The sequence below is a fragment of the Leucopleurus acutus genome, assembly GCF_964270905.1.
Source record: "Leucopleurus acutus genome assembly, chromosome: 13".
In the NCBI taxonomy this organism is placed as follows: Eukaryota; Metazoa; Chordata; class Mammalia; order Artiodactyla; family Delphinidae; genus Leucopleurus; species Leucopleurus acutus.
The window spans coordinates 71295401-71321712 of record NC_139155.1 but is presented as its reverse complement, the minus strand read 5'-3'; the positions used below and the strand labels follow the sequence as shown (position 1 = coordinate 71321712).

The window sequence follows — 26312 nt, the reverse complement described above, 5'->3', positions numbered from 1 at the left end:
TATGTCCTTCTCACATATTCTGTGCATTTTCAAATATTTACGTATATATTTTTCCTCGCTCCACCTGTTGCTTCCAGCCTTGCCTTATTCACTTGACAGTGTATCTTGGAAGTCACTCCATATCAGGACACATACATCTTCCTCATTCCTTTGAACAATTAAAGAGTATCCCATGCTATGATTGTTCTATAATTTTAAAATATAAAAATACATTTTAAAAAAACAAAATTCCCTTTTATCTTGGCTCATCTTAACCTTAGCACTGTAGACCTTTTATTAATAGAACTTTAGACTTAAACGGAAATTGAATTTGTCTGTGTAAAAGTATCTCAGGACTTTTAGAATGTTCTCTGCCCCTCCCCCACAAAGTGGGGCATAGAAGGTTCCTGGTTCCTGGTTATTTGGGGGGGATTGTCCTCCCTCCCTGGATCCATCTCTCCCGTTTTGCACCTTAAAAAATTATCACAGGGCTTCCCTGGTGGCGCAGTGGTTGAGAGTCCGCCTGCCGATGCAGGGGACGCGGGTTCGTGCCCCGGTCCGGGAGGATCCCACATGCCGCGGAGCGGCTGGGCCCGTGAGCCATGGCCGCTGAGCCTCCGCAACGGGAGGGGACACAACAGTGAGAGGCCCGCGTACCGCAAAAAAACAAAAAAAAAATCACAGTCGCCTGTCCGCTTTCACTGTCAGCATGCTGAACATGATGTTTTAGAAAAGAGATTTGTTTTTTAAAATGTAACAAAAATTAAAATTTAAGGGCATATATGAAAACAGACGGTCCTGGGATATATCAAGAGTCTTTAAGTAGACAGTAATATCGTTCATGGACATGAGAGAGGGGTTCGGGGATCACCTGTAGATCGCTCATTCACTCATTCATTCATACACTGATTCATTCATTCACTCACTCATTCATTCACTCACTCATTCATGCATCCATCCATTGTCAGTTGCTCCCCTGACCACCGTGGCTGTCTCTTAACTTGGTGCCAGGGTTTGAGGGTGAACAGACCCCAGTGCCTGCCCTCAGGGAACTCACAGCCTGGAGGAGACCGTCAAACAAACAGTAAGCACAGTCCAGCACAATAAGCTGTATGATGAGCTGAGCACAGGGGGATTTTATGGGGTCCCAAGGGGAGACCCAGTCCCGCTGCCGATGGAGGCAGTCAGGAGAGGCTTCCTGGAGGAGCTGGTGCCTGGGCTGTGTTTCAGGGACACATTTCAGGCAGACCTGGGCCAGCACTGGCCAGCAGCTGATGGACTATACCAAGAAGTCTCCCAGAGGGGCGTTTCCTGGGTGCAGTGACAGCAGGAGTTGGTGGAATGGGGCATAACTGGCCATAGACTTGGAGCCGCCTGTGTTTGAATCGGGTCCCTTCACTCACTCCTGAGACCCCGGGTGAGTCGCTTCACCTCCCTGTGCCTCGGTCTTCTCATCCGGAAACTGGGGATAATTCACAGTACCTGCCTCTTAGGGTTGTTGGGAGGACTAATCTCGGCAGCTCGGCACGCAGGAAGAGCCGTATCAAGGTCCCTTCTTGTGGTACCTGACCATCTGTGAAATGGGCGTGTGAAAGCATCTCCTCTGGGACTTAAGCTAGACGGCGCACATGAGAAATCTGACTTGGTGCCAGGCGTGCAGTGGGTGCTCCTTACACGTTCCTGGTCATGACTACCTTTATTGCCTCTTAGCCCACCTCCGACACCCAGAGCATAGGGTGCCTGCCGGGTTTCTGGAGTCTGGGAGACGCCGCCTCCGAGGCCAATGAGAGCCTGGGTCCCCAGCCCAGCTGTCCTTTCTGTTTATAGACTTGGAGGTGGAGGCCGTCAGGAGAGCCAGACAGCCTCCACCGACCACGGAGCCCTGCGGGGCACCCCCCGCTGGAACCAGGCACGCCTCCTGAGGACCAGCTGCCAACGTGTGTTCCCGTCACTTTAGGTGACACACTTGCCCCCTAGAGTCAGCGTGTCTCTGCCGGAGCTGTCATTTTGCAGCCTGCGTACTCGGCTGGGCCCTAGAGGAGGGCAGGTGTGCTGGGGTCAGTTCACTCCGTGATGGAGGGGAGCAGCTGGCTGATGTCCGGGTCGGGAGAGATGTTGAGGGATCGGGTTAAGGCAGCCCCTTTGCTCTCAGCTGAGTGACAGGGCTGTCAGGCCTCTTTGTTAGAGTGTTTGTTTAAATGATGTGCTTCCGGGAACTAAGCAGTGGACGTCGTCGTCGTCATCATCATCATCATCATCATCATCTCACCTGGAATCTATTTGGCACTTACTGTATGCTGGGCATGTGCAGCTCTCACCAGATGTCTTACAAAATCCCCCCAACTCCCCTAAGCGCCCTCCCCATCCCCATTTTACAGATGGGAAAATTGAGGTTTTGAGAGGTTTGCTCATAGCTACCAAAAGGCAGAGCTGGATTTGCCCTGGTCTGCCCCACCTCAGAGCCTTCCCCACCTCCAACTCATCAGAGCCCCGGGGTAGGTTCACTTCCCATGTGCAACCTGAAAGTCCGTGCTTTCCGTTGCTAATCGCCAGGCACTGCTAGCTCTTCCGTAGAGTGTTTATGAAAACTGATTTCATTCAAGGAGTGAACAGCATCATTTATCATCAGTCAGGTGGGCAAACCCAGCAAGGGTGTGAACAGTCCAAACGGGCACTCCTTTAAAGGGGAAGAAACCAATCCCTCTTCACCAGGAAACAGCTGACAGCTCACACAGGCCGGCTTGGTGAGCTCCGGACTTTAGCCACCAGGCAGAGGTGAGCCATCAAGTGGCAGAGGGCCCCTGAGACCTGCCATCCCTATAGCCACAAGTCACCAAGAGAGGAAGCCGAGGCTCAGAGAAGTGGGGGCTTTGCTCGAGGCCATCCAGAGAGGGAGCCAGCGCTGAGCCTGGCACCTTTGCTCACCACGATGGGTCAGGGCACCCAGTCCAGGAACAGGTGTGTTCCTGTGGGGGGAGCCGCAGCACCACCGCCCAGGTGGGCTGGTTCAGCCCCGTCACTGAGGCCCAGCACATGTCCTCCACCTGTTTGTCGCTCTTGCCCTGTGCACCTCTCTCCCTGTGCCCGTCTCCGCACGCCTCCCAGTGCCGGTTGTGTTTTCTCCGTTTGTTTTGCTCTCTGTCTTAGCTATGCCCCCATCCAAGCCACCACCGTGTGCCACACAAAGCCACACCTGGCTATGCCTGACTACACCTGGCCACACCTGGCCAGACTGCAGTGTTGTTCCCAGAGCCCATTGCGAGGGGTCAGAAACTGGTGTCCCACCAACCTTCCCCGGGAAGCACCATGCCCTGCCGTGGGGCAGGGGCAGGGGCACAAGTCCTGGCTTGCGTTGCCACCTGAGGTGACACTGTGGACTCCGAGAAGCCCATCAACTGCGCCGACGCCTCCTAGCTGGGACACAAGTCCACAGGGAGGGGACACTGCGGGTTTTTGCTGACGGCACTGGGAGAGCGTTCTGAGGGCTCCTGTCCTGCCCCGTTCCTGTCCGCTTCCTTCTGGCCTGACTGCCTTACCTTGTTCTCCCTTCTCTCCTTTTTGTTTTTTCATTCCTCCCCACCTTCCCTCTTCCCTCCCTTCCTCTCTCCTTCTTTATTATTCAGTGCGCACTTAACTCTGTGCCAGGAGCTGTAACTAAGCTCCGAGAGTCCAATGGTGACGAGACACAGCTCTCGCCTTTTGGAGGTTGTGTGTACTGGGAGGAACAGGCGTCCGAGGAACCGTCCAAGTGCTGAGAACCCCCAGCCGAGGCCAGGGCTCGGAGGGGCAGGACGAGGACCTAGACTCAGGCGGGAATCTGCTCGGAGGGGCACCGCGCACGCTGCGGTGTGAAGGAGGCCGCCCTTAGCCAGGCGAGCAGCTGTGCTGTGAAGGTGCACGGGGCGTTTGGGCGTCACTGCGGCTGCAGCACAGGGGAGGAGTGAGGGTGAGAAGAGGTGACCAGGAGAGTGGGCGCTGGACATCCAGGCCCTGCGGGCCACAGTGGGACAGACAGTGCTCTTAAGAGCCTGGAGCGGGGGTTACAGGGCGGATGGGAGACACACTGGGGGACTCGGCCCATCCTTGGCCTGCTGCCCCCCTCCTCCCCTTTCTGGGCCTGAGGCCCCACCCTGGGTGCAGCTAGGGAATGCACTGTGGTAATCAGGCACAGACCAGGGGATCAGGACACCTGGATTCAAGGGTGGCCAGGCATCCTTTCATCTCTCTGGCCCTCAATTTTCCCATCAGTGAGATGGTCATTGAAGGCCCTACAAAGGTCTCCATGTCAAGCCAGAGCTTGGAGAATGCAGCAGTTTGGGGGAGTATTTTGGGGCTTGGGTATCAAGCAAACCAAGTTCAATTTGCAGCTTCACCACTTTTTAACTGTATCACCTTGGGTGTGTCAGGTCCCCTCTCTGGGCCTCAGTCTCCTCCCCTGTAAAATGGGTCCATTACGGTTCCTACCACATAGCGTTGTTTGGGAGCATTAGACGGCAGAGTGAAAGGTCATGATAGTCACCAGCGCTCACAGTAATGTTAGCCCTTGATGTTGTTGTTAGTATTATTGCTCAGCCATTGTGCAAGTCTGACCTGGGCACAAGGCAGGGAGGTGCCACCAGGCCCCGGGGGCACTGGGACAGAGCCAGCGCCACCCCAGCCTGGGTCCCATGACACCAGAGCACCCTGCACAGCTGAGAGTGTCCAGTTGCAGAGGGGGGAGGGGGACGCACGTCTTGAATTGCCCCGTCAGCCGCAGGCCACCGAACACCGTTCTGACTCAGGCTTCTTTCCCAGGCGGATGTGTCAGACACCCCAGAATACATGCAGGCATAATATTTTCTCTTTTCCTCACTCCTTCCCTAATGACACGGCCTTTTCTGGGTAAGGAGCTCACACCTACTCAGTGCAGAAAAGTTATTTTCAGAAACATATTCCTCCAGCAAATATTTATTCAACAAGTACTCCAGGCCTGGCATGGTTCTAAGCATGGGTGCAGCAGTGGATGAAGGAGTCCCCATTTTCATGCAGCTGACAGTCTAAAGGGTATAGATCAGGGATCAGCCAACTGCCTGTGGGCCAAATCCAGCTAGCCACCTGTTTTGTAAATAAAGTTTTATTGGAACACAGACGTTGTGCTGCTGACATGGTAACGACAGGAAAGCTGAAGTTGGGACAGAGACCCCATGGCCCACAAAGCCCAAAATATTTATTATCTGGCCCTTTATAGAAAGAGTTTGCCGGGCTCTGATGGAGATTAAGAAATGAAGAGCCCCCTTCTGCTTTGTTTTTAATTCGTGATGTCTACTATATGATAGTGTTGGAGGAATGATTTAATTAATTTTATTTAATTTTATTATCTGATGATATTGGGATAAAAAAATCACAAGTGTGGATACTAACGAAAATCATCATCAATAATAGAAGGACAGCCCATTTCCTCACCACATACAGTGCCACTGGTATCAGTTTTCTGTGGAAACGTCTGGAGGTTTCCTTTGCTTATTCTCACGTGCATTTACATATTTGTTTTTACAAAGCTGGTATCAACACATGTGCTGTTTCGTTACCTTTTTAAAAATAATCTTTGCTAGTATAAGGCAGACATCTTTCTGTGGCAGTAAACCTTCTTTCTGAGCATCATTTTCTTTGGCTGTGTTTATTCCATCACGTGGATATATCATTACTGTATTTCACCGATCCCCATCTTATTGGATATTTAGGACAATTCAGTGTTTTGCAATGTTATGTCCAATATTTTGCAATCTTTGCTGTCCTGCGGGGAAGCGTCTGTGTTCATAGGTCTTGGTGAGTGTGTCTAATGATTTTCTTGAGATGAATTTCTGGAACTAAAGTTGCTGAGTCGAGGGTATGCACGTTTTAAATTTCAGGACATGTGTTGCCACTTGTTTAAACACAACCCTCAAAGGCGTCTGTTAGGCTGGTCTCCCCAGCCTGGGTGTTAGAAAACTGTCCATTATAGGTCGTGGGCTGCAGCAGTCGTGTTTGCCTGCAAGACGAGGGCCTAGAATTTTCACCTACCACCAGCTTGGGGCTTGGTGAGCTAGCCTGAGCAAGTGGTTTTTAAGCCCGCCAAGTTCGTGAGGCTTTGTTAGAGCATTTTAAAGCGCATTTCCTCATCTGAGCCCCTTGAAGCATCCTGGACAAGGTGGGGGGCTGGAAGGAGCCCAGAAAACTGGGTTCCAGGCCCCCCAGCTCTGCCTCTCACTCCCCGTGAGAATCCCTGCCTCTGAGTTTATCATCTATCTGAAAAAGCTTATCATCTGAAAAGGGCCAGCTGAATGGACTCAAGGGTCCTTGGAGATCTAAATGTTAAGATTCACGACTTACCTGGTGGTCCAGTGGTTAAGGCTTCGCCTTCCAGTGCGGAGGGTGCAGGTTCGATCCCTGGTCAGGGAGCTAAGATCCCACATGCCTCATGGCCAAAACCCCAAAAACCATAACACAGAAGCAAAATTGTAACAAATTCAATAAAGACTTTACAAAATGGTCCACATAAAAAAAAATCTTAAAAAAAAATAAATGTTAAGATGTGATGACTTGGTGTGACAAATGACAGCTGAAATTTGGATTGTGGCTGGTTGATATCCATCGGGGGTGCATGTCAAAAAAAAGACCTGCCGATGACCCAAATGCGGGACTAATTTGGACACGTGTGTTCCTCAGACAGTGCTTCTCTTTATCCATCACGTATTTTCAGACCACCTCGTAGATATCTACTCATCCGCAGACAGTGAGGGCTTTTATAGCAGCCGGTAAGGCAGAACTGATTTGGAAGAACACTCTGCCTTAAAGCTAACTTAAAAACCTGACTTTCAGAAAGTTTCAGAAGAGTTTTGGACCCTTTCTGTGGTTGATCTTGAGGCCTCGTAGCCCTGGGAGTGAAGATCAAGACTTGCTGATCTGAAGTGCCACCGGGGTCTGCTGCAGCGACGAGACATGAATCATTTGCACTGCGCACAAGGTTACCAGGATACTAGTGGGAGAAAGTACTGACAATCAGCTCGATTTCTTAAGCCTCATTTGCAAGGTCAATTCCCTTAGATGATCCTAACCCCTGGAGTACTCCAGATTTGGGGGTTCTGTGTAAAAACATAGGGACTGAGATGGCATTCAACCAAATACTTAACATCTGCGTTGTCCAGACATTGAGGCACAGAGAGGTTAAGTAACTTGCCCAAGGCCACACAGCCTGAATACAGGATCTATGTGATGGAGCCTGGATTTAAATCCAGGCATCTGGCTCCAGAAATAGTACTCATTCAAGGGAGACTGAAAAAAAAAAAACAGGTCAATTATAATGAACATGATTTGGGAAGTTCTACAGCAGTGCTCTTCAGTAGAAACTTTCTGCCATGATGGAAATGTCCTGTATCTTGTGCCATTCAATATGGTAGCCACACGTGGCTATGGAGCCCTTGAAATATAGCTAGAGCCGCTGAGGAACTGGATTCTTCGTATTTTTTAACATTTTAATTAATTTAAATGAAATTTAAATAGCCACACGTGGCTAGCGGCTATCATGTTGGACAGCACAGATATAGAGACTTGAGGTCTAGGGAATGGTGGGAGCTGGCTCCTGAGGCAGCCTTGGGTGAGGGGAGTTCAGGGAAGGCTTCCTGGAGGAAGAGCCAGCAAAGCTGAAATCTGAATGACAGCCAGGTGGTGGTGGCTGCTCCAGCAGGTCTGGAGGTGAGGGATAGCCAGCTGAGGAATGTGAGAAGAGGAAAGCGGGCTGGAGCAGCCAGTGGGAGGGGCTGGGAGGGCCTGGGGATGGGGGAGGGGCAGGGGACGGTGGGGAAAGAGCCCCACTAATGAAAGTCCTACAAGCCATCCTTATGGTGTTTGGACTTGACCCTGGGGGAGCTACTGAAGGGTTTTGAGCAGAGACCCTGCAGGCTTAGATTTCAGTTTTGGAAAGTGTAATGGGAAGAGAATATATGGGGACGGGGGGGAGCAGAGGTGAGGGAGGCAGGGGGACCCCAGAGCTGGCCAAAGTCTTCCTGATGGAGACTTTGAAGGGCTTGGGGATTGATCCGACACGGGGATGAGAGTGACAGAGGAGTCGGGGATGCTGCTGTCTGGAATCCTGAGTCTGGCTTTAGGCAGTGGAGGGAGAAGACCTCCATCCCTGCCTGCGGGGATTACAGATCCCTGAGTGTGAATCTTAAACCTCTGCGGGAGGACCCACAAGTGGGGATGCATGGAAGCCAATGTATTTTGCTGAGCACCATTTATTCCCCCCACACCCTGCTGCCCAGAGCCTTCCAAAGGACGTCAGGAAGCATTCCCCTGCCTCCTGCCCTGATTCCACCCTTAGCATCCTTCGGAACTTGCCATGTTGATTTCCAGAGGCCCCACCTGCAGATCCCTTCCTCTATCACTCAGCACCGAAAGATCCCCATCTCTTGGGGGTTTTGAGGACCCGAGAAGAATCACACTTTGCCAGGAGTCCGTCCCCCTGCCTGACTCTGGGGAGGGCCGTGAACCTGATTCTGATCGCATCAGCTCCTGTGTCCCGAGCACCTATATGCCAGGCACTGAGCTTAACGCGTTCCAGGGCTTATCTCCCTGAAGCCTCAAAACAACCCTTGTTTTTCCACTGAGGAAACTGAGGCTTGGATGGGCGGAGTCCCTTGGCCAGACCACCCAGCTGGGGCAGAGCAGAGACAGCACCCTCTCCCCCGGCAACCCTGAGCTGTAAGCTGTCCCTGAGCGGTCACCTTGCTGCCTATGCTGAGCTTGGCACACACGGGGCACAGACCTAGCATGTACCTTGCAGCCGTCTGCAAGCTGCTGGGCACAAGGATGTCGAGTCCACCAGAGGCAGCCCGCCCAGGCCCCGACCTCTGGCCTCCGAATCTGACCCACGTGGTGGGTTAAGTTAGGGAATGGCCGATTCTGTGATGGTAGGCCACCCTCAAGCAGGAAGCAGCTGGGAGCATGCTCAGATGACCACTTCCATTCTCTTAAGGATACTGGGCGTCTGACCATGTCAGGTGACCTTTCAAGGCAAAGACATCCAAGTTTCCCCACCTGGGGACTGACTGAATCCCTCAGGCTTGCTAACAGCCACCCAGCATGTGGACTTGCAGTTTGGATGGACCGTTCCAAGGCTGCCTTGTATGTGCTATCCCTCCACCCGGCGATTCTCTGCCCAGGGAGTTCTCCTGTGGGAGTCACCAGAGATGTGTCACTTCAGCCCCAAGGATGTTCATCGTGTGGTTGATTATAACGGTGAACAGCAACCTAAATGCCACGACACGTGGGGATCGATTAAAGGAACAATGCTGTGTCGGGGCAGCAGAACATTCTTCAGCCGTTAACCATGATGCTGTAAATGAGTTGCCCCAGATGAAATTCTGGGCAGGATTGTGGCAGAATATGGTCACTAGGAGATGGGTGACTTTTAAATATTATTTTTTGTGCTTTTCTGAATTTTGACATGTTTTGTAGCAAGCCTTTGTGATTTGGGTAACGAGGAAAAGGAATCTACAGGCAGCGAAACGAGGGTGTGTGAGTGTGGCTGTTTACCAGGGTGACTGAGAGGTTTATCCTGATTCCCTGGGGTCCTTGCACATACCTCGCCCATAGGATCCGCTCATGGGGTACGCAAGGGTCTCCAAAAGGTGAGTGAAAGAGAATGAGGAAGGAGGTGGGCATTTATGGGGTGTTTCGTGAATGTCAGGTGCTGCCCTTGGAGCTATCATGTGGGTCTTCTTATTGGCGTCTTGCCGCGTCCCTGTGCCCCAGAGAGGGAGACAGAAGCAGAACCTTTCCCCGAGGCGCCTGCTCACTCTGCAGGACCACACGTTTGCTCTGCTAAGGATGGCTCCGCAGAAGCTGTGAAGAGGCGCGCTCCCCACTGGGAGGGAGATAAGCTACTGCAGGACAGTCTGCCCACCGCCGCTCAGCACCTCCTGGGTGCCAGGCAGGCTCTGGGTGGGGAGCAAAGGTGGTGGAGTGTCCGATCTTAAAGGCTGCCTTGGCCGAGTTACGGAATCTGTGTAGTGACCGCCACCCCTGGTTCCCAAGTGCCTAGCACATGGTAGGTGCTCAGTAGGTGTCTGTTGCATAAATAACCTATATGTCAAACTTTACCTGGCACAAAAATGAGTCCAGAGTAGGCAGGGAGAGTGCAGGGGAAGGCAAGGTCACTGTGGGTTGTTGCCATGGCTTGGGGTGGGAGGGATGGATAGGAAGGGGAAGGGTACAAGCAAAGCCACAGAGGCTGGACGGTAAGGCTTGTGTGGGATGCAGTGAGCAGGTCTCGGTGGGTGGAATGGGCCTCTGTTTGGGGCAGGGCTAGGAGATGGGACTGGCCAGGAAACTGGGGGCTCAATCGCAAGGGGTGTTGGATCTCAGCAGGAGGGCAGTAGGGAGCTGTGGGAGGTGTTTGAGCAGGAGATCCAGAGCACATTGCAGCAGAACATGCCTCCTGACCCCAGTGGGACACAAGGAATGAGACGCTCCTGCCGGTGTTTCTGGAACTGGGAGCCGAGCTGTTCTCACCCCCTCGCCCCGTGAGCCCCAACTCCCTCCATATTCCTCACCCACTGGCTCCAAGCCATCAGGAGATGGTGACTGGGAACATCCTGCAAAGCTCAGAAGCCAAGGCCGTTTGTTGTTTAACGTCTTTATTGGAGTGTGGCTGCCTTGCAGTGGTGTGTTAGCTTCTGCTGTATAACAAAGTGGATGGGCTGTGCGCATGCCTATGTCCCCGTATCGCCCCCCCGCCCCCCCGCCCCAGAGCGCCCAGCTGAGTTTGAATCGCTGTCGCGCCAATGGCCACCCAAGGGGCTGGAGTTTTGGTTTTGCCTTTGAACATCCCAGCTGCTCCCGAGTGTCAGCCAGTTCAACAGTCAGTCACTGCGACGGGCTTTTAATTTGCCGAGTGAACAAGTTAGGGAGGCCAGCACTTTGGTGGAGGCCTGCGGGCTTCCCAGCATGTGCCAGGCACCAGGTTAGGCCCTTCGGCTAGTGCTGTGGTTAGCAGGACCCTCTCCCTAGGGTCCAGGCTGAGGGCAGAGACCAGTCACCGAGCAGTTGGTGACAGAACCGGGGATCCGGGCTGCGTGGGGCACAGTGGTTGCCAGTTTGGACTTGCAGTCCAAGCCCCCTGCCCGAGTTCGAGTCCCACCTCATCATTGACTGGCTGTTTGATGGGGGGCATGTCACTTCACCTCTCTAAGCCTCAGTGTTCTCGTCTGTAAAATGGGGATTGTAATGAGCTCCACCTCATGGGATTGCCACGGGACTGCAGCTCAGCGAGGTGATATGCAGACAGCTTGATCAACACCGGGGACAAGTTAAATGCTCCACGAAGGCTGTGCTGGTGATGCTGGTGGTGGAAGCATGGCGACCGTGAGAACCTGGTGGTGGGGGACGGACGGGGGAGCGCCGTAACCAGACTGATAAGTCCTGGGGGCAGTGAAGATGGAGAGAAGTTTGGCCAGGGGTGGGGTGGTGCCCACACAGGACGCAGGAGGGTGACCCCTTCATCTCAGTGTGCCTGGCTTTGGCACCCGCCGTCCTGCATCCTGTGATGTCTTGGGCAAACCCGGATGGTAGGTCACCCTCGTGCCCAGCACAGATGTTTGGACCCACTTCCGAGAGCGGTAGGGAGCTGAGGTGAGTTCGAGCAGGGGCCGATGCGGTGTGAGTTACCAGCTGGGACCAGGTTCTGAGCATTTTCCCTGATAGAAACCTCTGGCTTGTCCTTGCAGGATCAGCTGAAGCAGTGTTTCTCCAGGCGGACCCCCGAGGCCAAGGACACTGACACCCTCGTGCAGGAAGCCGACAGCCAGTATGGGACGTGGCTGCACCAGCACCAGAGCAGGGAGAGGTAGGGCGTGTGGGGTGGGGCCTCTGGGAGGGAACCAGGGTGGCCCATCTGCCTCCTGATTTCTCTGTTACTAAGTAGAACCTGTTTTGTCTGTAACTATAAGAGCAAACCATTTCTTTTTATAAAACAGAAATTTAGAATGTACAGAAAACTTATTTGAAAATGATATATGAAATGTCCAGAATAGGCAATCCATAGAGACAGAAAGTAGATTTGTGGTTGCCAGGGGCTGGGGGAGGGGGAGGGGAGCGACTGCTCAGCAGGGACCAGATTTCCTTCTGGGGAGATGAAGATGTTCTAGAACCAGAGAGCGGTGATAGCTGCACAACACTGCGAATGCACTACTGGTAAATTTCATGTTACGTGTGTTTCACTACCATAAAAAAAAGATTACAAAGAAGAAAATGAAAATTGCCTCTAATCCCAGCACACAGATATAACCTTCATTAATGTTTTTTGTTGTCTTTCTAGACTTTTTTCTATATGTATATTGTGTGTTTACAAATATAGGAGCATATTACAGATACTGCTCTATAAGCTGTGTCAGCATTTAGTATCACCGCTGTTAGAGGCTTGTAGGGCCCCTCAGGTGTCAGCCTGGCTGGGAAGGAATATTATTATGACTGTGGCAGAAGCCTGAAGGTCACAGCATCGCCTGGATTCAGGAGGCAGGCAGGTCTGAACTCCAGCTTCGCTCCAGCTGGCTGTGAGGTCCCGGGTAAATTAGTCATATTTGCCGGATTTCACCCTCCTTCTCCATAGAAGGGGGATGACGCGCATAAAAAGAGCCAAGATCTGTTGAGCGGACAGGCCGAGCACCGTTGTAAGCACTGAAACATAACATTTAGTCTATCGCCCCATCTTGCAGAGGCAAAGACTGAGGCACATGGGGTTGTCAGCAGGGTAACCTGTGCAGCAGTTGGCATATTTCCCGGCACTTAGTAGGAACTTGATATATTGCACCTGTGCATTGTTTTAAAAATGCAGTTTTTCTTCTCTCCCTTGGGGGGGATCGAACACAGCAGCAGCTTCGTGGACACCGGGAGGTGGGCTTGCCGTGTTCTCAGCTCACACTTCCCACCGGCGGGCCACAGGATCGCACGGTGTTTTGAAGTCAGGGAGACCTGGGTCGACCCCGGCATGGCCACTTACCAGCTGTGTCACTGTGTGACTCAGTTTCCTCATCTGCGGGTCTCATGCCCAGGGATATGGTGTGTCCATGGCTGAGCTGAACTCAAACCCAGGTCTCCCATCTCCTTCCCCTGCCCCCACCCGTCAGGAGCGGCCACACCCCTCTGCTGGTTTATGTCCCATAGCTGTCATTGGTACTAAAGCTGGTGGAGGTTGATGGAATTGGAAGTGGGTAAGAAAAAGGGAAGCACAGGTTCCTTCCAGTACCCATGAAGGCTTTTTGTTTTCTTTCCTACCCTGTGATGTGTGTTAATCAGTGAGCGAGTCTGGAAACCTAGGTGTCCTGGTTTTGCGGTCGCTGTGTGACCCTGGGAGGCCCCTTCTCCCTCTGGGACCTGGCATCTCCCCTGTGTCCTGGGGTCGCCCCCTGCTGTCTCCAGGAGGCACTGCAGCTCCTCCTCCGGGAAAGGGCCCCGGAGCTGCTGTGCTCCCAGCCCTGAGCAGCGGCGCCACCTGCAGCCTCCTCAGTGGTATTTCCCTCATTTTTTGCGGATTTGCCTCAGTCGCACCCCACACCCAAACATCCTGCCTATTTCAAGGAATAAATTCTTCCCCGAGCTGACGAAAGCATGGCTGTGCTCCTGCAGTGAAACACCAGTACACCTGGGTTGCAGGTTCTGCCCAAGGGTGCAGCTCAGGGGTATTTCAGGGCAGACCCTCCTATCAGTGAGGTGGTGTCTGGTGTGCCCGTCCCCCCCTTCCTCAGGGTTAGGCTTTCCTGTGCTCTTGGCTTTGGGGTCTTTTTAAGGGGGGAGCGGAGAGCCTATTTAATTTAATGGTTTGATTTATTGACATATTTTCTATCTTGTGTGGTTCCAATTATCCAAGTGGTACTTGGAACACATTATGGGCAGAAATTCCAGGAGGAGAGGGTCATGGACCTGGATTCTGGGGTCAGGTCTGTCCCTTTGGGCAGGCTACTTCACGTCTCTGTGCCTCGGTTTCCTCATCTTGAGCGAGGTTAGTATTTAATTTCCTGAGGTTAATCCTGTGTCCTAGGGTTGTGGACGTTGCAGGATTATAGGGTAATCACCGTAGGATTGTGAAGAGGATGGAACGATACAGTTTTTAGCACAGGGCCTGGTGCATAGTAAGCGCTCCGTAAATCTTGAGTGAGTGAGTGAATGAATGAGTGGCTGAGTGAATGAATGGATGGATGAAACAGTGCAGGAGATTCCCCCCCTCCTGCTCTCCCACTGGCGACTGCCAGTGATTACTTGGTCTACATCAGCGCTGTGCAACAGAAATACAGCGCAAGCTGCAAACTCGAGGCAGTTTTAGTGTTCCAGTAGCCACGTCAGTAGAAAAGAAACAGGCAAAATTAATTTTAACAGTATGTTCTGTTGAGCCCAGTAGATCCGAAATACTACCATTTTAACATGGAATCACTATAAAGTTATTAACGCGGTATTTTACGTTCGTTTTTTTTTCACTCAAAGTGCTGGGAATCTGTGTACTGACTGTCCTCAGGGCCCAGCTCAGCCCTCACTCGCCGCATTGCGAGGGCCCAACAGCCCACATGTGACCAGTGGCTCCCGTATTGGACGGCGCAGGGTTAGAGGGTCTTGAACGGGACATTCTGCACCCATTCTGCACCTGTTCAGGTGTTCTAGAGGCACCATGGACAGCACCTGGCTGGGCCCAGAGTGGTTCTCCTAACTGGGACGTTCTGTCTCTTGTTTCCTGGCATATAAAGCACAGCCCACACCCTACCTTCTGCCACTTCCCTTCCTTGAAATTCAGGTCTCTGAAACAACCTGCCCGACCAGGCCTCCCTCCCTTCCTTCCATTCTCATAGCTTGGCCCCCGAGTCCCCATCCCCGGACAGCAGTGCCACGTCGGCTCAGAAGCAGCCCCCCAGCAGCCGCCTGTCTTCCCTGTCCTCCCAAACGGAGACCACCTCTGCTGGGGACCAGCACGACTGCTCCAAGGACCAGCAGAGCACCAGCGTGGACCGATCCAGCACGGACCTGGAATCCACTGACGGGATGGAGGGGCCGCCCCCAGCGGATGCCTGCCCCGCAAAGAGGGTGGACGACTTCTCCTTTATCCATGTAAGTCAGTCGTTGGGAGCACGTGCTGGAAACAGTCATTTCTTCTTAAAAGGGCGTTCTAGCATCTCCCGATGAATTACCCCTTTCCCCGGTAGAATCTGTGTGCCAGGGCCCCCTGTGGTGGGTGCAGAGGGCACAGTCTGAGATGGGACTGAAGTCTACATGAGGCTTGTACCTGCCACACACCAGCTGTGTGTCTTGGGGCAACTGTCTTCACCTCTCTGAACCTCGGCTTCCTTGTCCACCTGTAACCAGTACAGTGGGTTTCACAGCTGTGAATGCAATCATATGTGTACAAATTAAAACTGAGCTGAGCCCTCACCTGTTAGGCGAACAGGCCATCTGGCCTCTCACCCCTGGTGGGTGGGAGGTGTCTGCCTGAGGCCTGCAGATCTAGGCGTGCAGCCTGGACTTCACTCAGACCAATTCTGCTGGGGGTTCTTACCAAGGTCTTGCCAAGTGGGACCATGTCCCTGGAGCCAGGGAATCCAAGCCTGTCTGTAAAGGGGAGCCTCCTCAGGCGTGGGCAGCCCTCAGAACTCAGCTGTTCTGGGGCCCACGGAGAGCCACCCTACAGGATGCTAGCCACCCAAGTCCAACTGCCTCCTACCCAGCCCCTTCTAGACCTGCAGGGGTCAGGCAGGTTGTCCTTTTCAATCCCTGAGACACAGGGGTTTTATTATTCTCCTTCCCTGACAATAGGGCTACCTGCCCACCCTGCTGAGGATGCAACATCTAAATGATGCAAAATCCAAAACAGACCCTGTCTCCTCAGCGAAGCCTCATGTCCACACCCTTAGAGATGACCACACAGACGCCCCCAGAGAAGGACCATCACTGCTTTAGGTGTGGGGCCTCCTTTAGGGCCTCCAATGGGATTCTCCTTCCTAAATATGGTCAGGGTCTCTCTCTGGCATCTCTAAATAAGGGCAGAAAGGAGGAAAGGCACACACTCAGTCTCCATCGGGGCACCCCACTGTATAAACGTGGACAGGGTGCAGGCTGTCAGGGTTTAGTCAGGGGATGTATTCAGTTATTCATCCAACAAACGTTTATTGAGCTCCAGCCACGTCCCCAGCATTGCTCCAGCTTACACGCCCATAGGCGTCGCTGTGCCTTAGCGTGAGTCTCCTGATTCACCTTCTGGAACACGAAGCCCAAGAGGCAAAACCCCTGCCCCATTTTTATTTTATTTTAACGCATCCTTTCATATAACCAGAGACAACACTACCTTTTTGTTTTTTTTAAACATTAAAAAAAAAAAATTTGGCCACACTGAGGAGCTTGCAGGATCTCAGTTCCCCGACAGGGATTGAACCTGGGCCATGGCAGTGAGGGCACCAAAGCCTAACCACTAGACCGCCAGGAACTCCCTCATTTTTGCTGATTAGGGAACAGAAGTGGCCACTGAGTGACTGAAATGCCAGTGTCCCTAAGCACAGGTCCAGCCAATTATTGAACACTGAGGTCTCCCACAGGCAGCGTTTGGAGGCTGAAAGGGGAGGCGAGGCACTAGGGAAGGAATCAGCTTCTGCACCAGCCTGAGGCTGCACGGGTGGCCCTGGGGAACGGGACCACGCCCCCTTCAGCAGCCCCTGCGTCGCTGTGGCCCCCTCCCACTTTCCCTGAGTCTGAGAAAGCCGCTCTCTTTAGTAGTGACCGGAGATATATGCTCTCCTCTTGAGGACGGCGGACCCTTTATGATTTCCATCTCTCCCCAACTTCCACCAGCCCCACACAAATCCCCCCACTGGACAGCATCACAGCCAGTTTGGGAAACAGCTGTGCAGATATCAGCCCCCTCCTCCCGCCCCCAATGGGGTGTCTGTCACTTACCAACTTTGGGAAATGAGTCACTGAAATTAGCTCATCATCGCTAACTTAAAAGGCCCTGGTGACAGAATTTCTCTAAAGTGGACCTGAGAGGAAGAATCCAACATTTCAGGCCAGGACCTGAGCTGGCCAGGAAGGGAGAAGCCCATTGTAGGAACAGCTCACGGCTGCGAGCCTGAGTCAGGTGCTGCTGGAACGAGGACTTTCCATGCCTGGGCTCCCTGAATTCTCTCAATCACCCTGGCAAGGGGATACTATTATCATTCCGTTTTTACAAATAGGGACACCCAAACTCAGAGAGGGTAAGTCCCCTGCTCTGAGGTCACACAGCTGGCATTCAAACTGAGCGGGATTTGAAGCCCAAGCTCCGAGCTCTTCACCAGTGTCTCCTTGGAGATCACTGAGCCAGAGGCTGCCCGACCTTCTTGCTGGGCCTACCCAGGTGGTCTGCCCCCAGCCCTTTCAGCACAAAAGGTGGTGATGTTGGAAACCATCACTCACCCTCCACCCGCCTCAGCTCAGAGTGTGGTGCTTGCAAACAAATGCCTGGTACTTAGTAGGTGCCCCACCGGCTCCCACCTGCACCCTGAGTTATTGTGGGTAGAGGAAGGACCACACGGAGAACCTCTCAGCTCGTGGACCCTGTGTGGAATAAGGTTGTTGTAAGGATTTAGTTAGATGATGTGTTCAGTTATTCATTCAACAAACAAACAAACATGTACTGAGCTCCTGTCAGGTACTGCTCTAGCTTACCTGCTCAGATGATGTCACCAGGAGTGGAAAGCCATTTCCATTATGTGCCCACTGTGTTCCAGGCACTGTGTGGGGCACTCAAGGTTTATTTGATTCTTGAAATCAGCCTACATGCTATATTTCACAGAGAAAGTAGGCTTAGAGTGTTAGGTTCCTACTGAAATGCGGAAATGCTGGCCCATGTACCACCTAAATAGCACTGTGTAGCGACGCAGCTATGCACACCTCCCTTGGGTGATGCCCCCATTTAATGTTTCCCATGCTTTGTTTCCCCTCTTCTTCCCTGCCACTCCCACAGCAAACTTCAGTCCTCGACTCAAGTGCCCTAAAGACCCGGGTGCAGCTCAGCAAGAGAAGCCGCCGCCGGGCTCCCATCTCCCACTCCCTCCGGCGCAGCCGAGTCAGCGAGTCGGAGAGCAGGTCTCCTTTGGAGGAGGAGGCCAACAGCACGTGGATGTTCAAGGACTCCACAGGTATGCCCCCTCTCCTCCACAGGTAGCACATTGGATAGCAGGAAGGATTTAGGTTAAACCCTGGAAGAGCTTTCTGACTTTGAAGGCTGTGGGGTATTAGAACACAGTAACATAGGAAACTGTGGTTTCTTATTACACCAAGCTTATTAGAAACTAGGTAAAACATTTTTTTGAGGATGATGTATTAGTTGGGGCTCCACGGGTTGCAAGGAACTGAGACAACTTAATAGGATTTCACTATTTATGCTGTTATCCTTATTAAATTCACCCTTATCCTCTCTTCAGGTTTGTTTGCTGGTCTTTTTCTAGATTCTCAAGTTGAAAGATCAGTTCATTTATTGTCAGTCTTTTGGGGTTTCTAATAAATTATTTAAGGCTATGCATTTTCCTCTAAGGACTTCTTTGGCCACATTCCACATCAAACCTTGAACTGAATCCTAAAGAACAGATAGGAATTAGCCAGGGAAGGGTATTCCAGATGGAAATATCAACAGGATCAAAGGGGCAGAGGTGTGGAAAGAACATTCCGTGGGCGTGGCGGGGGCAGGGGCGGGTTGTCTCTCTAAGCGGTTCAGTGTTTCCCAAGCCAGAAATAGCAGGAATCAAGCTAGAAAGGCAGGGCCAGTTCGTGGAGAGTTGTGATTCCTTGCTAAGGAGTTAGACTTGATGTGTAGATGGAGAGCCATGGAAGAGTTTTAAGGAGAAGCAAAATCTCAGAATGGAGGCTGCCAGTGACTTCAGTACGCTTTTCTTTGCAACAGAGGAGAAATCCCCCAGGAAAGAAGAGTCAGATGAGGAGGAGAAGACGCCCAGAGCTGAGAGGACGCCCATCAGCCGACCCCAGAGGATGCCCGTGTTTCCAGGCATGGACCCGGCAGCGTTGAAGGTACCAGACTGCATGCCCAGAGCTACGCTTACCTGTGGCAGCAAAACAGACAGGCCCATGTTTCTCACCCTCCTCCCTCCTTCCTTCCCTCTCTCCTTCCTTGCATCCCTCCCTTCCTCCCTTCCTGTCTTCCTCCCTCTCTGTCTAATTTTGAAATAGTTGAAGATTCATGAGAAGTTGCAAAAGTAGTATGAGAGACTTCCCGTGTACCCCTCCTCACCCAGCTTCCCCCAGTGCTAAAGCATCCCATGGCCATGGTACATTATCAAGGCCAGGACGTCGGCCTCGGCCCGGTGCTGTGAGCAATACTACTGACTTATTGGGTTTTCTCCGGTAATCCTGTGTTTCTGAATCTCCACTTTCTGTCTTTAGCCCCCACACGTGCTGCTCAGCACAGTCTTCAGCTAAGCCTCTATGTGCTCATCTGTAAAGGGGGTTAAAAGTCCACCTTAGGCATCAGGCCCAGTGCTGGATGTCTGGGAAACAGGAGTGAACTAGCCCAGGCTTCTGTTCTTGAGGAATCTGGTGTGCTAGGGGTGGGAGGCACATAAAATGATTATTTTGATTCCAAACAATGTGAGAAGTCAGCATTGGAGCCATGTTAATCTGTCTTAAATAGCACTGCAATCCCAGTTGGACTGTGGAATCCTGAGGGCAGGGCTGGGCTGTCTCCCCACCCTCAGCTCCACCGAGCATCTCACAGGTCCTGGGAGGCAGCGGTACTTAATGCAAGCGAGAGAGGGGCCTCTTTTATCCCCAGGCACCACGTGCTTGCAAACTCGCTTTATGTCCCCAGCAACCCTAAAAAAGGCAGCTCTTCACTCCCATTTTACTGAAGAAGAAATCAAGACAAAGAAGCCTAGGTTGTTTGTGGAATTTCTCAACCCCTCACTCCGTGTGGCTAGGGAGCCTCCTGTGAGGGGCTGTGAACTTGCCACTCCTTCAGTAGATGGCGGCTTGGCTTTTCATGTCATTTCTGACAAGAATACAAAGTTGGTAAACAGCGGATGCGTACTTGCCCCTGTAATTCATTTTCCAGGCCTTCAAAGCATAAATGTCTTGCAGCAACTGTCCTGGGCCAGAGGTTTTCTGACTTCGTTTTTGAAGCATTGGAACAAAGTCTGTCTTACAGGGCAGCCTAACACAGGGGGCAGAGAAAGGCCCTGCTTACAGGAGGGAGCAGAGGCCCTAGGGAGGCTGCCGGGCTTTTTCTCGAAAGAGCCCTGGAGTTGGAACTGGGCAGACCTAGGACGAATCCTAGTTGTGGAAAACCATGTGACTTTGGGCCAACTGCTCAACCTTTGACCTTTAGGCTACTCCTCTATAAAATAGAGAAAGCCAGTCTTCACCCTGGAAACGTGTGTCATATAACTTACACCTGGTGGAGTCCAGTCGCTGGATGCCCAGTGCACAGAAGCTGCCAGGCCGACGATGGCGATGACCGCTGTTGCCGGGGGCTCTGCCAGCGTTGACTCGGAGACAGATGCCACCTGCCACCATCATACCCCCCCAGCCCCCAAAGGAATTCTGGGCACACCATTCCAAGTCATCCCATTCCCTGTGTGCCCTCCAAAAATGGTGGGAATCCACCCTGCTTTTTCCCTGTGCAAATCTGATAGTCAGAAACCTCACTTATTCGTATTCACAGGAGCAAAGAGCTTAAAAGAGCTGGACCTCAGCTGTAAGATGCATCTCTTGTCTCCACCTCGGGGTTCTCAGGAAACTAAAGGAGATGGAGCGTCCTGTGACGAGGACACCACACATGGCGGCTTTTCAGCCAAAGATAATGCGATCGTGTGGATTTTTCACGGTTGTTTGACCAAACCACGGTTGTTGTGGTCAAGGGTGGCCTCTTGGACTACAAGCCTGACCTCTGATTTTTCTTGGCCTCCATGGCCAGACAGCATCTCCCCCACCCCTGAGTCTGCTGCCTGGGTCCGTTCAGATGCTGGGAGCCCTGCTGTCGCCATGCAGTGACAGTGCCGTAGGATGGGACCCTTCCCCAGACCAAGGGTGGGTTACAGACTCCACCCCTGTCTTCTCTTCCCAGGCTCAGCTGCACAAGAGGCCAGAGATGGACAGTCCCAGCGATACCCCCAGCTGGGCCCCACAGCCCAAGACCCCCAAGTCCCCCTTCCAGCCTGGGGTGCTGGGCAGTCGCGTGCTGCCCTCCAGCGTGGAGAAGGACGAAAGGTGAGAGTGTTGCTAACGCATAAAAGTTAGGGATTGTGCATGATACTGTTACTATAATATGAGAGCTATGATAGAGCAGGGGTTAGCCAACTATAGCCCACAGGCCAAATTCAGCCCACTGTCTGTGTTTGTAAATAAAGTTTTATTGGCACACAGCCGTCATTTAAGGATTGTCTGTGGCTGCTTTCCTGATGCAACTGCAGACCTGACACGTTGGCACAGACACCCTATAACCTGCAAAGTCAAAAATACTTACTGTCTGACCCCGGTGATAGAGGAAGGCAGAAGAAGAGTTCAGAACCCAGACTTGAGGAGGACGGGTGTGGAGCAGGCTTCCAAGAGGAGGGGGTGCCCGACCTGCGTCATGACAGACAAGAGAGGTGGCCGAAGTCACAGCACGTGCAAAGGTCCAGGGGCCTGGTAGAACGGGGTGCTGTAGGCTGCGCATGTTATTGGAGCACCGAGTGGGCCGTGGGAAGCAGGAAAGCAAGAGGATGAGAGAGAGAGACAGGCTGAGGCAGAGATGGTACCTGTCTTGCTCTGCGGATGCCAGAATTGCTCTGGAGTCAGCTGAGGGCACCAGTGTTTCTCCAGGGCTCGAGGGACCCCCAGACCAGGAGGCCTGGTTTTGAGCCTCCACCATCAGGCAAGCCTTGCTTGGGGTACTCAGACCCCTGTCTGCCCAGGGGACCTCTCCTTCCTCACAGACCCCCACCCCACCCCCAGCCAGGTCAGCAATGTCCCTGAGCCCTCCGGGACTGTGGAGTCTGGAGCTTTCTCTGAGATCAACAGAAGTAAGGTCTTGTGTGTACATGTGTTTGATTATAAAAGTAGTACATGCTCACCTTAGGAATTATAGAAAATATAAAATGAATGTAAAGCAGGAAAGAAAATCACCCATGATGTGATACCCCGCCCCCCCGCCCCCCCCCCCCCCCCCGCCAGAAGACTACCATAGTGACATTTAGGCCTTTCTCCTTCCATTCTTTTTAAATGTAGTCGAGATGACAACATAAAATATATATAGCTTCTTTTCCGGTTTCATGTGACGATTCTCCCATAGCCATTAAAGTCTTCATAAGTAGGTCTTCTTTTCCTTTAAAAAATTTTCAGATGTTTTTGTTTGACTTCATTGTTTTTGTTAAAATGATGTGTTCTCATTACAAGCCATTCTGAGAAACAGAGAAAAATACGTAAAGAAGAAAGTAAAAAATAAGACACTCGAAAATGTTATCATTCGGTTGGTGATGACTCAAGTGTATTTGCTTTGAGAAAATTCATTGAGCTGTGCACTTGTGATCTGAGTGATCTCTGGATGTGTGTTCTTCAATTTTTAAAAAAAGTTAAAACAAATCGTACCTCCCCCAAATAATTATTGTTATTATTCGGTAAACATAAGATCTATCTATCTATCTGTGTCTTACAGACATTGTTTTAGTCAGGGTTCTCCAAAGAAACATAAAAATAGTGTGTATACACAGCGAGAGAGAGAGAAGGATTTATTTTAAGGAATCGTTTTTCATGATTGTGGATGCTGACAAGTCCAAATTCTGCAGGGTAGACAGGCAGGTTGCAGACCTGACGAGGAGCTGGTGTTGCAGTTCAAGTCCCAAAGGCAGTATCTTGGTAGAATTCCCTCTTCTTCTGGGGAGGTTGGTCTTTTTCAATTAAGGCCTTCGACTGATTGGATGAGGCCCACCCATGTTATGGAGGGTAATCTGCTTTATTCAGAGACAACTGGTTTAAATATTAATCTCATCTAAAAAATAAAATAAAATACCTTCACAGAAATAGCTAGTATAATGTTTGACCAAACAGCTGGGCACTGTGGCCTAGCCAAGTGGACACACAGAATTAACCCTTATGGGCATGTACCTGGGTAGAGAGACGGAAGGATGGATGGATATTTGGGTGGCAGATGGATGGATGGAAATGATTTTATGTAAGCGTGACTTTCTGCTGCAGATTATTTCACAGAATGGATGTACCATGATTTATCTAACATTCTTCATTTTGGAGCACTTTGGTTAATTCCTGTTTCAATCATGTCGACATGGGCATCTCTGCTGCCTGCGAGTGTGGCTCAGCCCCCACCCACACGTCAGCAGGAGAATTAGGTCCCCCAGGGAGTCCTCGGTCAGGCTCACACTTGACCCCCACTGCCTTTGTGGTTTCAGATCGGAAGAGCCCTCTCCCCAGTGGCTAAAGGAGCTGAAATCCAAGAAGAGGCAAAGCTTGTATGAAAACCAAGCCTGAGCAGGTATGAGGGGCTCTGGAGGGGAGACCCGGACAGAGCCTGCAACCTGAGGAGCAGGGGACTTGGGCCGGGAGGCCAAGGCTCAGAGACTTGGGCTGCTGTACCCTGGAAAAGAGAAGGGAAAACGTGGTTGAGGGTGTTTGGGGTTCCCGTAAAGAGGGTGGCAATGATCTGCTTCTTCTTAGGGAAAAAAAAACACAGTTGGATGGCCTGGGGTGGGTGGAAAGGGCATGGACTCTGGTCTCACGCCCTTGGCCAGCCCTTCTCACTGCATCTCAGGCCCCCTTTATAAATTGAACGGGCGGGACAACTTAATCTGAAATGTCCCCAGTTTCTACATTCCTATACAACCTGTATAATTAAAAATTAATTTGAAAAAAAAAGAAATTAAAAAATCGAACGATTAGATATGCCCTGGTGTGGGCCCCAAATGATTTAACTTCCTGAACTTTAGTTTGCCCATCTGTAAAATGGGGTAGCAGCGCCCGTGTTGCCGAGCGGTCCAGAGGGCTCCCTGAGAATGGACCGGAAGTCCCTGGGGGAGGAACACATAGCTCTTGCTCCGTCAGAGTCAGCTCTGCTCTGAGCAGCACAGGAGACCCACCACCCGTTCTCCACAAACCTGAAATCCAGAAAGCTCGCAAAACGAAGCACCTCCATCCCTTATTTAGTGACAAAACCTGACTTGCATGGATAAAATACTATTTAGACTCTGTTTTCCCATTTCATATGAATATCCGTACATAATACTGCAGGCGTATTATGTGCTTAATGATGGGGGTGTTGCATAATGTACTATGTATTATACGTTACATAATATTTACATATAAGCATATATATGTCTGTATATACGTATCTAACAAACTCAAAATTTCTAAATTCCCCAATAAATCCATGCTCTAGGATTTCAGATAAGGGATCAGAGCCTGTGTTTATTTGGTGCTCAGTGCTGTACCCACGATATCTCACTTAAGCTTCCGGCCATCCATTTGAGGACACCACCGACGCTGGCACCCTGACCTGACCCTAAATTTCACGTTCATTCCATCATATCCAGCCACCTGCCACCTTCCCCATCCCACCCCTCAAAAAAAAACAGTCGTCTTTCCTGGCCTGTAGCTTGTGGGGTGGCTGCCTTGGGGAGCACCAGAAAAGTGTTTAGGGCTCGATGATGGGGAGAAATGGCGTCTCTTGTTCCCCCTGCTGACACCAGGACTGTCCCTTCCTCTCCAGACAGGGGCCACTGCCACGTGTAATGAACAAGCCTTAACTGTCAGTACCCGAAGACGAGGTCCCGCTGCTGCCGTTGCTTCCTGCACACACCTGGGCCCTTCCGGTCGGTCGGTCTGTCGGTCGGGTGGAGAAGGCTGCCCAATGCCCCCCCTCACCACAGGCTCTCCCGGACGGATGGGGCAGGAAGGCTCACCCTCCACGAGCACGTGCTCTGTCTCCCCGGACAGCACTTCAGGCTGGGAAAGAAGCCAGGCGGCCCAGAAATGTCCATGCTGGTGGTTTGGTTTTGTTTTGTTTAATGTAAAAATGTGCATTTCTACCCATTTTAAACCCCTGCAGCAGCTCCAGGAATATGGATGTAAGGCTGGACCGTCTCCCCTGGGTTCTGAGTCGTGAAAGCGCCTCTTCCCCCCGACCCCCACCCAGGGCTGGTCTTTTTTTGGAAGGACATTTCCAAGGAAGATGAAACCATACATTTCCTGCTGTAACTGTGGTCCCAGCAGTACCACCGGGTTGGGGGCTTTGATCGCTCCTTTGGCGAATTCCTTCTCCCTCTCGAAGAATCAGCAGTTCTGATCTTTAAACACACCTGCCCTCATTCTTTCAAGTGTATTTATCCTCCCGGTGGGGCTGTGTGCAGAGCTTGCCTGTTCCATTGTACATCACGTTTTGTTTGCTTTAGAAGGTGATAAAGCAATAATCCAGCCAACTTCCTTTGAAATTTGATATGTATATATGTTTTTATGTTAAAGAACAGGAGGAGAGGCGTGTGAATAGTTTGCGTGAAGTATCCAATCATCTCAGGTTATCTTATCCCTACCCCAAGCTTTTTAAACATTCTGATTGTCACCCTGGTGTACACTTTCCTGGTTCCTATTCATCCGAGCTCTGATTTCTGTAGGGTGACCTTTGTCCCTTGGCCTCAAGGTTCAAAAACCTGCAGCCCAAATGGCAGTGCCTTTCCCTCCCCAACATCAGACCCACCCGAGAGGCTTTTTCTCCAAAGTCCCTTTCTGAACACAACCTGAGCTGCTGGCATAAAAGATCTATTCCCAGCTGGTCTCAGGACAAACGATGAATGAGGGGTCCTTTTTGTTTCTTCTCACCTCTTCTTTCTACCCAACCTCCCCCCAATTCTACCTGACCAGGTGCTTTTTCTAGGTCCAAATGCAGTAAGGGAGGGTCTTGCTGAAAGCCCTTCTCTGGACGGGAGTCCCCCCGACCCCCAGCCCAGGAACTCTGGACAGACTTGCTAGACGCTAGGTAACCAAGTATAGGCTTGCCTTGCCTCTTTTTTTTCTTGGCAACTCTAAGCTCATTCCCAGGAATCTCCAAGACCTCTGGGCTCTCCAGTCATGGCTACTCTGTCCTTGTTTTTGGAAATCCTCCACACCAGCCTCCTCCACCCCTTGAGCCTAAGGCCCCAGCAGTCATCCCAGGGATAGCCGGCCCACCGCCGTGTCTGGAGTTGCCATAAGCTTTGTGCCAACCTCGCCCGGGAGACACCCATGTGTGAGAGAGATGCGTGGGCAGTTCACAGGGCAGCCTGGGTTGCTGAGGGGCACTGGGCCTGAGCTTCCTAATGGATCTTCGCTCA

General features: G+C 51.7%; 1 protein-coding gene across 2 annotated transcripts in view; it reads left to right on the top strand.

Annotated features, from left to right (window-relative positions):
• The window catches only part of KIAA1671, a 183223-nt gene extending 157414 nt beyond the window's left edge, over nt 1-25809 (top strand). For both annotated transcript variants that reach the window (XM_082853195.1, XM_082853196.1), the window contains 7 exons: nt 11724-11842; nt 14832-15087; nt 17972-18146; nt 18908-19032; nt 21083-21225; nt 23403-23485; nt 24716-25809. In XM_082853195.1, coding sequence (XP_082709321.1) covers nt 11724-11842; nt 14832-15087; nt 17972-18146; nt 18908-19032; nt 21083-21225; nt 23403-23481 — 897 coding nt within the window. In that variant the 3' untranslated portion in view covers nt 23482-23485; nt 24716-25809. The remainder of the gene's footprint in view (nt 1-11723; nt 11843-14831; nt 15088-17971; nt 18147-18907; nt 19033-21082; nt 21226-23402; nt 23486-24715) is intronic.
• Nucleotides 25810-26312: the final 503 nt, after the last annotated feature.